Genomic DNA, 11,232 nt, shown 5'->3' with positions numbered 1-11,232 from the left:
TGAAATATAAATTCTCATTTTATTGTCCGGTGTTATACAAATACATGTTGTAAAAACACTCTACTGCACTAAAATCTATTAGCAAACATAATTAAGAAACTATGGTTAAAAAAAATGAAATTTTTTTCCAAACATTACACACATTATTAAATGTGATATCGAAGCAATAAGAATTACAAGTACAGGACATTAAACAACAAACTACATCAATAGTAATTGAATAGGACAAAATTGAAAAACAATAATTCATTACATCAAGAGAAAGGCACTCTGAATTTCTGCAGTTCACCCATCTGAAATTAAACTTCATTGTGCCCTAACAATGCACTTTCAGGATTATGTTTTCAGATAATATGTTTCAACAACCAGGATTCTCTAACAAAAATCCCCCTTACGGCAGCTCCAGAATAGCTCAACAAGCTATGATTGCCTGATTATATTCCATTTCCATGATCCTACAGAGGAAGAGTTGGGCTGTAGTTTGATTGTGAGAATTACTAAGAGCAGTACGCCTTGTCCTCACAGTGTGGGTATGGCAGGGGTCCTCTCTCACTGGCAGGCCTGCCACTTGGTCATGCAGGCAGACAGACTCTAACCACTGCCTAGAACACTGGAAAAGACAGTGTGAAGTACCCACTGACTGCATAATACAGGATCCTCTGAACTGCAGAAAACAGTCATAAATGTATATGCGCTGAACACAAAGCGAATTTACCCTGGAGAAGTAAGAGCGATTGTAAAAAGCATTCGCACTGTTCCCTTTTAGCATAGTTCAGTTTGTCTGTAGTGTATCTTTGCCCTGATCTATGGCAAACGTACAAAAATTATTCACCATGATATAGTAGAAAGTATAAATCCAATGCTATCCCTGTTTATGTACAAGTCATTAAACAAATATATCCATATGTGCAATTTTAAGGAATGCTGAAAACTGATTGTGAAAGCAGCTTTTCTATTAGAGTTTGAGTCCATTGGAAGTTAAGAGCTATATGTTTTGATTTTCTGTGTGATGACAGCACAGCAGATGGGGCACTTGTCAACAGAATCAGAGCATTTCTTGCAGGTGACCAAATGCCCACATGGGATGAAGACGATAGAAATGTCATCATCCATGCACACTTTGCAGAGCTTTTCACGTTGGAGCTTCTCCAGTTTCTTCAAGGGGTCCTCGGCTGAAACCCAGAAGAACAAAAATACTATTTACACAATTGTACTTGCATTAATAAGGAGCCTTACAAAGAGAAATAGTGGAAGCTTGAAAGGATTTAAAAAACAGTACACCATTGGTGTTTGGAAAAACCGGAGTTTAAAAATATATATATAAAACACCTTGTGTTTAACTAGATTAGAGTCTGATTTTGTGCACAGCAACAATGTCCGAAACAGAAATTTGAATAATGAAGTTTGAAGAAAAAATTAAAGAATGAAGCAATGCACTTACAATCGGAATCACTATCAAACACACTGTTGTTGATATCTTGAATGAGATCTTCCACTTTGGAATAGCCCTCACTGCTCAGACGTATCTTTTCTAAAATTATCCGTTCCACCTTAACTGGGTCGAAACCCATTGCAACTGCTTTCTGCGCAATCTCCGACTGCATTACGTTTGATGCTGTCATAGAAAAGAAAAAAATAAAAATAATGTGACAAAGGTTCCATGCCAGATATCAAGTTTGAAAACACATGCTGACTTTCAATTGTTGTATATCAGATGTACTTACCTTTCTCATGACTTGAAAATCCATTCTCACTACTTGAATTCTAGAAGATAAGATTAAAAAAATATGAATAATCAGAATTAGCATTCACCTTGATGATGGAATGAAGTTCTTTAGACAGGAAGTCAAATATACATTCCACATTACAGTAATATTGTGTGGAGTGATTCACTTTACTCACTGGATAGCGGCTTCTAGGACTTCCCAGCTGCACACTGTTGACAAATTCTTGCCCTTTCTCTTCAAGCAGGAAACTGCATCTGCATGTGGAAAATTGACATTTGCTTAGTTGTGAAACAACATAAATAACCTTACTGAACTCCACTATGTAATACACTGTGCTTGTGTCACAAACTAACCATTTAATGCGTCAGCACTGAATTACTCTGTATGTTCCTGCAAATATTGATCTGAATTAGCCAGTTACCCAGGATAGTGCTTGGCATGCTCCTCCCAAGGATCCTCATTTGGCTGCCAGTCCTTCAGACCTCCTCCGCATTTAAAACAAATCACACGATCTTGCTCACCTGCATAGACAACAGAGACAAAAGTCAGATCACCACAATGCAATTCTCAAACACTGCTCTACATCTGATACAGCAACACCATAGGACATGGTCTTCCATTACTACAGAAGAAGTAACATGTAACCAGCACCTAGTTTTATTCAAAAATGAAAAGAAACAGAAATGATTATGCAATGCTAAAAGCAGAAGACAGCCTCACCTGTACTATAAAAGCCAGCTCTGGCCAGCCTTTCATGACTGATGGGATGCTGTCTGTCTCTAAAGCTGTCAAGGCGTTCCTCAAAGACTTCCATGGAACGTCTGTTGCCAAAGCTCCTCTGCCTGACCAGCTCCGAGGGTATGTTCCCAACATCATGGCCCAGGATGAAGAAGCAGTTTTGGTAGTATTTAGCATGCTCAGCCCAGGGAACATCACCTTCTTCCCAGCCTGTCAGCATGCCACCACAGCAAAAGCACTGCACCCGGTCTGTTTCCCCGTCAGTCTCTGGCACATAAAACAGCCCAGCCTGCACAAGGTCAGTGGGCCGGGCCGGGGCCCACGAGGGCCAGTTGTCAAATGTCCTCAGCCGAGCTTCTTCGCTCTTCATATGCGGAACCATGGGGTATACAGTCTCATCCACAATCTCTCCTGTGCGGAGACTGAACTCCATGGCTTCCTCCTCTTCGTTATAGTCAGTGGTCTGAGAAGAGTGACCATCTAAGGGGTTCCTCCTGTGAGCACAGATGAGGAACTTGCAGGCAGGCGAGACCTCGCGGTGTCTTTCTACTGGGGTGTCCCCTTGGTGCCAGTTCTCCACTATTTTCTGGCAGCTGAAGCAGCGTACCCGGTCAGACTCTCCTGTGAAGTAGAAACCTGCCCGGGCCAGTCTCTCTGCAGAAACCTTTTGAACTAGGGGAAAGGCCTGGAAAGAGTTCAGCCTCGTACTCATTGCTGACCAGTCCTGCAGACCATCATCAGTTTCAATTGTGCCAACACTAGAATCAGCCATTGTCACAGTGAGTGCGACTGCCTAAAAAGAGAGGGGAAAAAAGTAGAGTACCTAAGTAGGTTGTGAAAACAAGCAAACCTTGGTTAACCTTGTTTTCTTTGCTTGGTGAAGTAGTTTATATGTATTTGATAAAACAGGTACTTTTTAGGACTAAAAAACATTGACTAAGAACAGAAACAGAGAATGAAAGGTTCCGTAAGCGGGATATTCCCTGGTTAATGTCACAAATTAGAGTGATTTGCACCCACAAGAAATTGGTCACATTTTACACCGCAATTCAGCTTTCACTTTTAGCAGGGAAAGTTTCTAATTTACAGTAACTGTCACAAGAGTAGCCTTAAGGCAAGGCAAATTAAGATTTAACACTTTAAACCTTTATCAACCATACATAAAAACTCAGAAGACACATGTAGGTTCATGGGTCATTTTGGATAGCAGATAAAATGCCTGTTTTTGCGTTGTAAACATCATGACCCCTGGATCCCTTCAACACCACTGTGAAAAAAGTCGATGCGTTTCTATGAAACACCATTCAATTTCACATCACAATACTTCGAACAGCTTTTTTACACAACAACGATTTGTTTATTCTGAAATTGATAAAACAGTATAACTCTCCTTTAAACGGTTATATTTTGGGACATTGCGCCTTTAAGCACGGGAGCAGCGTTGAGTCACATGCACACCGCGCCTCCAACATGTGACGGGTGGTCCGACGCAGCTCGTTAGAGGTTTACACCCAAACACTTCAATTCGCTTCGCCCACTCTCCTGTTTTTTGTGTGGCATTAGAGGAAAACTAAATACCGTACATTTCTGAACAAGGATCGCTACCCGCATAGAGCGCTTATGAAACCACTGCCTCCAAATTAGTCAAACACACGCGCCTTTTAGCACACTTAGCAGGGAACTGTTGAGTAACTAGCTTGTGGTCGTTGTCAAGCACAGGCAAACAAGGGTGTGACAGGCGTACATACCGTACGGGAACTGACTCCCTACAAAGGTGTGATGACATACAGGACGGCCCTCACCATTTGCTACCTGACTAGAGACGAAGTGTGTACATAAACATCTGCTTCAAAAAGGTCCAGCTCTGTCTTCTGCAAGCGTATAACTTGCATTCATACAGCCGAACGCAAAGGTTTGTATCCCAGGCCAAATCAGCTAGGTTAGATAAGTGAACAAGTAAAGTGAATCCTCTACATTAAACGAACTTAAATATGTCGCTTTCCTGCTCATTTATTTCCTAAATTTAACATATTGGTATATTGGGTGAAAACATTAAATGTGTAATAACATTTGTAGGTTACCTGTCACATTTTAGTTTTTTCCTAATATGTTAAATTCAGAAAATACACAGTAATTATGCATGAAATTATTCTGAGGGTGTGTACGGTACTTAGTTTCACTTAAAAAAAATCAACAGAACACGTAATTTGATCGGGGACGCCCAAAATTTTGCAGATGACTGTTACAGGATGGTAAACGCACTCTAATGCAAATTTTTGTGCAAAGCAAATGTAATTGGGGAATCACCTAGTACACAGTTTAGTAGTTTGCAGTCTACAGATGAACACGCGGAATTTTCTGGAATTTTCCTCACCTGAAAACGTGTTCTGTTTTATCAGCTCTTGTCCTGTGTGGCAATAAATCCTCCAGTCCTTTTATTGATCTGATCTCATCTCAGCTACATTACTCTAACAGCTAATCACAGGCGTCACTGCTGGACTGAACCCTGGACTCCCCAAACCTAACCGCACAAACCGGCCCCTAAAGCTCACTCACTGCTGACAAAACCAGCTCTTCTGTATCTTATCAGCAAGATCAGTTTCTCCAATACCGATACGGCTGAGTTAAATGGATAAAAGAGCCTAGATGTGATCAATATCCAGTAAACAGTTTCGCTCTGATCTCTGGTCGCGCTGCAGTTGGAGCGTAGACGGTTCGGAAGCAGCTTAAGCTAACTGACGTTAGCGAAGCAACTGCAGTTTAAAAAACCACCGACGTGACTATTAACTTACCTTCTGGTGATATCAGTCGTCTGTATGATGTTCCCGTTGAGAAACTATAACTTTCAGACACCCTTGCCCTGTTCGGAGGACTGCGCTGCTACAGCACCGAGGGACCATTAAAAGGACGTCTGTAACGCGGAAGTGACGCACAGCATGACGAAATGCCTTACGTTTTTTGATTGACATCACGAAGTTCTCTGTATAAAACGCCTTTGTCTTTTGTCTGAAACAAAGAGGTTTGTTAATAAAAATAATGACATCTATGCTTCAATTGTTTTCAGAAAAAAACTCTTTTTTACCTTTCTTAAATGTATGAAAAGAAATAAAAATCATTTTTACATATTACTGAAGATTTCAAACTCGCAAAAATAACTTTTTTTCCCGTTGTATTTTTTATTTGTTTACTTATTTCTTTTTACTGTTTTCATGTAAACTACACATTCTGCTGCTAATCTACATTGTGTGTGGTCAACAGGTTATTTGCATTCTCTTGTAGGCCTAGCGGCCACCTGTAACCTTTCAGCTGTGTTTTCTAGAGTTAATGTCGATAAGTGAAGAGTGTCAAGTTTGACTGTCAGTAAATGTCATACTGGCACATTATGCTTATTTGTTTATTGTTACCGCGAGCAGGAGACAGGCAGTCTTTGTCCCCTAGAGTAGTAGTCCTTATGCTAGCCACCAAGTACGTTTCAGCCTCTGTAAGTGTGAGCAACCTAATAAAGAGCATTCCCACTGGTTTAAGATGTTTCCTGGTCCTGCCTCTTCCTTTCTGTTGCTACTATATTTTTACTGCCTTACTGAAGTGATTCCTGTGATTAGAATAAATGAATGATACCACAGAGCAGTTTGAATGATACCACAGAAGACCAATTTCAGTACAATAGTCTACTCTGCCTAAGTTATTCAAAAAAAAAGGTTGTTAATAAATTAGCTTTCTTTGCTTCTCATGGTTTTTCAGCACATACACTGTATGGCCAAAGTATGTGGACATCTGACCATCCCATTCCAAAACCAAGAGCACTAATATGGAAATATGGAGTCGGCCCCTTTGTGGCTATAACAGCCTCCACTACTCTTGGAAGGCTTTCCACAAGATTTTGGAACATATCTGTGGGAATTTAAGGTGGAACGGGAAAATTCGAACAAGAAGCTGGTAAATGAGAAGATGCTCAGCTTCGTTACTTTTTAGTGTTTGACAGTTTCTTGTTGCAGATTAATGTATCAGGAAACCAGCTGTAGTGATTATAAACACAAATAAGTCCATTCCTCTCCAAATGACCGATGTTCATCTTAAATCTTTCTCTTTGCCATTTCGTTAGCTACTAGCTAGGTGAGAATCCTGTATGCGTTGCTATGGTGACCAGGAGTCTGCGTGCCAACCCTTCAGGGTTAACGGTTGGTGAATTAGCTGTTATACATTAACTCCAGCGTTTCAGTTAATTCAGTTAAACCATTTCTTGTTAAAACTGTGTTGGAACAATCAGCAGGTTTTTTTATTGCAAAAGAGGAATATTTTATTTTTGTCTAAATCTAATTCTGCTGTGGATCTGCAACAGTGCAGTAAAAGAGCCATATGTAACCCTTGGGTTAACCAGTTGATTTAGTAGCTAAAGGGCAATTCGTTTTTCACATAGGGGCAGGTAGGGCTGAACAGAATTTTTCTTCTATAAATGAAATTATCATTTAAAAACAGCATTTTATGTTTACTTGGGCTAACTTTGTCTAATACTAAATGTAGTTTGATGATCTGAAACATTCAAATGTGACAAATATGCAAAAACAGAAGAAATTGGGAAGGGGGCAAATACTTTTTCACAGCACCGTGTATAGACATACACACCAGAAGTAAGTGGAAAAAAGGCATCCATGTCCCATTTAGCACCAGTGTGCTGCATGAGGGAAACTTCCACATCCTCTTCAGGCTATATTTTAATGGTTGGACTTTGTGGTGACGTAAATATTAATGACCGAACTGATATGTGGTTTGTTTGAAACTACAAAAGTGGAATAAAAGATTCCAGACACAACCAGAATGACCAAATGGGTAACTTATTAATTAAATTTAAGATGTAACAAACTTCTGAATATTACAGGGCCATACGACCTGAACTATACATGCACGATACTGTCATGCGCACAATGGTTGAAATGATGTCAAATAACCTGAGATAATCAAACCAAACCAAAATGGCCATTTACTGTGCTGAATTTAAAGATACCATATCTATAATATATATAATTTTTTCTTAGATTTTTTAGTCTGCTTAAGACATTGCATTTTGCATTATGTAACAAAAACAGCCATAATTCATTTTTACATGACCATTTTTCAACCTCTTTTTATCTTTTAAACAGGCTGTTGTTGGTACTGTGCCTGTAGGACTGATACATGTAAATGAGCTCTGTTCTGATTAGATGTTTTGTTCTGTGCCTCATTCAAAAAGCAGTCTGGAAACACTCCTTATAATTTCGGCATGAACAGGTCGGAAAATTCAGTTTTCCATGATATGTGGCCTTTTGTACTTTTATATAAAAAGAAATAAGAATTCAGATATGTTTCCTAGCAATTTTTGGGCTGCATTCCTGTAGATAAATTAAAGATAAACACATCCATACATCTAAACCTTTTATTTTAGGTTACATAGTTCTGATTCTTTACGCCCTCTTAGAATATACTGCATATACTGTTGTGAAAGTAATTGTATTTGGCATGTTCCCATGGAGAGTCATTGGGATGAAGTAAGTGATACGTGACACAAGAACAACGAGCTCAAGCACATTCAGTACATAAAGTTCATTGAGGTCTAACAGGTAGAAATGCGATGTGTGACACAAACGCACTGTGAAGTGAGATTCTTTCTTTAATCTCTTTAAGATTTTTAAGATTCCAAACATAAAGAATCTATGACATTCAGCAAGTGTCAGAAATTCCAGTCAGTGTTTAGTCATGCATTTGAAACTACAGCACATATTGCGGCAAATGTGGAGGAAAAAAGAAAAAAACAATAGTGACTAGTGTACCGCATACATTAAGGACCTCCAAAAATTACAAACCTAGGCAAAAGAGAAACATCAGAGAGAAACCTCTTCTCCATGGGGGAGGCTGAGAAACTGACATACCTGGAGCAAGAGGTTGGGTTTACCGAAACTACAAGCTGCTCTTTCATTTATGTGACATGTTTCCGAAGCCATACAAGGACATATTTCAAGAACTGTGCTGAGTGCTCACTATGGGAAATGTGCCATGATCATCAACCCACGGACCTGGGAAAAAGGAAGAACCTGAACTGTGGAAAGTTTGTTCACCACTTCCCTACAACTTCTGTCGAGCTTCTACCTTTTGTTCTGCAAAAGTCCATGAGCTACTTTCACACAAATGGGCACATATGAGCCCTCTCAGCACTGCCCAGCTGACACCCATGTGGTTTATAACCGATCACAGAGACGAAAAACTTAAAGGCAGTCTATGACAGAGATATCAAGCATAATTAAATCTTCTGTCCAGAGTTAATAGATGGCGCAATGAAAAAGATGACCAGATGCAAATGGGCATATGCAGCGACAAGAGTGTGGAGGAATGAAAACTGGTGATTGTTTAATGATTTTATAAAACATATTGCTGTTGTCGGAAGAAAACCTTGTACCTCTGAAATGGTAACTTCACAGGAGAAGGAAAAAACTTACTTTACTTTTAATGTAAGTCAGTGGAACCACACGTCTTTCCAAGTAATTCTGGGTCATTTCTTTTGGCCCATTCATCATGTAATTTTCACACAATGTAAAGAGTAACAGGCATTTTCAAATTATGTCAAAAACTGAAAAATGGAGATACAAGGTTTTCTTCTGACAACAGCGATATCCTTCAATGTGCTACCTGAAGTCTTGATTTTACCCATTGTGAGTCCCACATATGTTTGGTTTCTATTGCAGTTTCACTGTGGAGTGTGGTAAGAAATTTCAGTATTCATTTCACTTCAACCACCCAATTCACAGCAACGTAGACTCCAGTTTTCTAACTGAGTAGTTATTTGATAATCATTACCCTTTTGAAACCATGCCTCTTCTTGTGAGACTGAACTGCATACATTCTTCTGTCTGAAAGTACAGGCACCTATTAAAAGATTACTAAAAAATCAATTACTTAGTCTTACTCTTATCTATCTTGCTCTTATATTCATAGTGTGGGAGAAACAAGACCTCTAATCAGGTTAAAAGTTGTTTCAAGAAGAATAGTTTACATATAAAGTACTGAGGAGAACTCAGACAACACCCTTCATTTACTTCACTTCCAGTCAAAACAGCTATTAAGCACAAGTTCTTTTTTTTCAGAGTCAGGAAAAAAAAATGCAGAACATATATATTTAACAGAAAGTTACACAGAAGCCTCAACAACTAAATATCATTTCAGTTTTTCAGTATTTAGTTTGTCCACCCTTTCACTTTTTTTACAGCTTCCATTCTTTTCAGGAGACTTGCTTTCAATTTTTTAAACAAATATGCAGAGATATTTTTCCACACCTCCAAAGTAATGGTGCATGACTCGCTGTTTCCTAGAGTCAACTCAGCCTCTCGACTCCTGCCGTTGGAAATGATGGAGTCGACTCCTCAACTCCACTTCATTTTAACTAAGAAAGAGTCATATGCTGTAATTCTTCAAAAAAGAACCATTTTCAAATGATTTTTCAAATCTTTGAAAAGGAACCGGTCGGAAGCAGTTGAATGCAGTTTTTTTCCTCTACTGTCAAAGCTGAAGTTGGGTTATATTCGCCAGCTTCTTATTCAGTCTGCAGCAGTTCCCTTAATAGTGCACAGGTGCCAGAATGTAACGGCAGTGCCATTTAAGGTGGAACGGAAATTTGAATAAGAAGCCGGCAAATAAGGAGCAAATCTCAGCTTCATCCTCTTTTCTGTGAAAAATATTGTTTGTTTTTGGTTTAGGTTTCTGTTCTTTGTACTGTTTCTAATCATCATTGTGACTCTAAGAATGAAGAAAATGTAGAGTGGGATGCAGAGCAGCTGGTGTGCAGCTCTGACGTTGTTTAAAGCCTGGCAATTAAACAAACGAATGCTTATTCAAACTACAACTCTTAGAGTCATTGGCTCCTAGACTTGTAGGACAAAGTGTAGATTCTTTTGCAATCGACTCCCCATCACTGCTCCAAATTTCAGTCTTGGCTGCATTTTCTGCTTCTCACGATCGAGGGTGTTGAGCTTCTTAGTTTGATTTGCAAATGTTCTTCCTTTTTATCTATTTTCTTTTCTTCTTGATAGCTTCACATCCTTTCAGATCCATAGAAATGACGTCTTCTCACAGCGGAAGGATGGAAAGAAACACCTGTGGATTTTTCAGATCTGAAGCAGGAGAGGAGCTTGATTTTCTCCTCTCTCTCAAAGATGACAGCTTTATGTACTGTTTATCTGATGGTGGCAGTTTTGATTTAGTAGCTAAAGGGCAATTCGTTTTTCACATAGGGGCAGGTAGGGCTGAACAGAATTTTTCTTCTATAAATGAAATTATCATTTAAAAACAGCATTTTATGTTTACTTGGGCTAACTTTGTCTAATACTAAATGTAGTTTGATGATCTGAAACATTCAAATGTGACAAAAATGCAACAACAGAAGAAATTGGGAAGGGGGCAAATACTTTTTCACAGCACCGTGTATAGACATACACACCAGAAGTAAGTGGAAAAAAGGCATCCATGTCCCATTTAGCACCAGTGTGCTGCATGAGGGAAACTTCCACATCCTCTTCAGGCTATATTTTAATGGTTGGACTTTTGTGGTGACGTAAATATTCATGACCGAACTGATATGTGGTTTGTTTGAAACTACAAAAGTGGAATAAAAGATTCCAGACACAACCAGAATGACCAAATGGGTAACTTATTAATTAAATTTAAGATGTAACAAACTTCTGAATATTACAGGGCCATACGACCTGAACTATACATGCACGATACTGTCATGCGCACAATGGTT

At 39.1% G+C, this 11,232-nt stretch overlaps 1 protein-coding gene across 1 annotated transcript; it reads right to left on the bottom strand.

Moving 5' to 3' along the window:
* LOC118806894 (X-linked inhibitor of apoptosis) lies at positions 1–5,373 on the bottom strand. Its single transcript, XM_036568566.1, has 7 exons — positions 5,258–5,373; positions 2,448–3,258; positions 2,149–2,248; positions 1,903–1,981; positions 1,725–1,764; positions 1,442–1,615; positions 1–1,172 (listed from the first exon to the last, which is right to left on the bottom strand). The coding sequence occupies exons 2-7, from the start codon at positions 3,235–3,237 to the stop codon at positions 979–981; spliced, it is 1,377 nt and encodes a 458-aa protein (XP_036424459.1). The 5' UTR covers positions 3,238–3,258; positions 5,258–5,373; the 3' UTR covers positions 1–978.
* Positions 5,374–11,232: the final 5,859 nt, after the last annotated feature.

This window comes from Colossoma macropomum, unplaced genomic scaffold (genome assembly GCF_904425465.1).
Source record: "Colossoma macropomum unplaced genomic scaffold, Colossoma_macropomum, whole genome shotgun sequence".
Lineage (NCBI taxonomy): Eukaryota > Metazoa > Chordata > Actinopteri > Characiformes > Serrasalmidae > Colossoma > Colossoma macropomum.
Note: the sequence above shows the minus strand (reverse complement) of the source record. Positions and strands in the feature narration are given on the sequence as shown.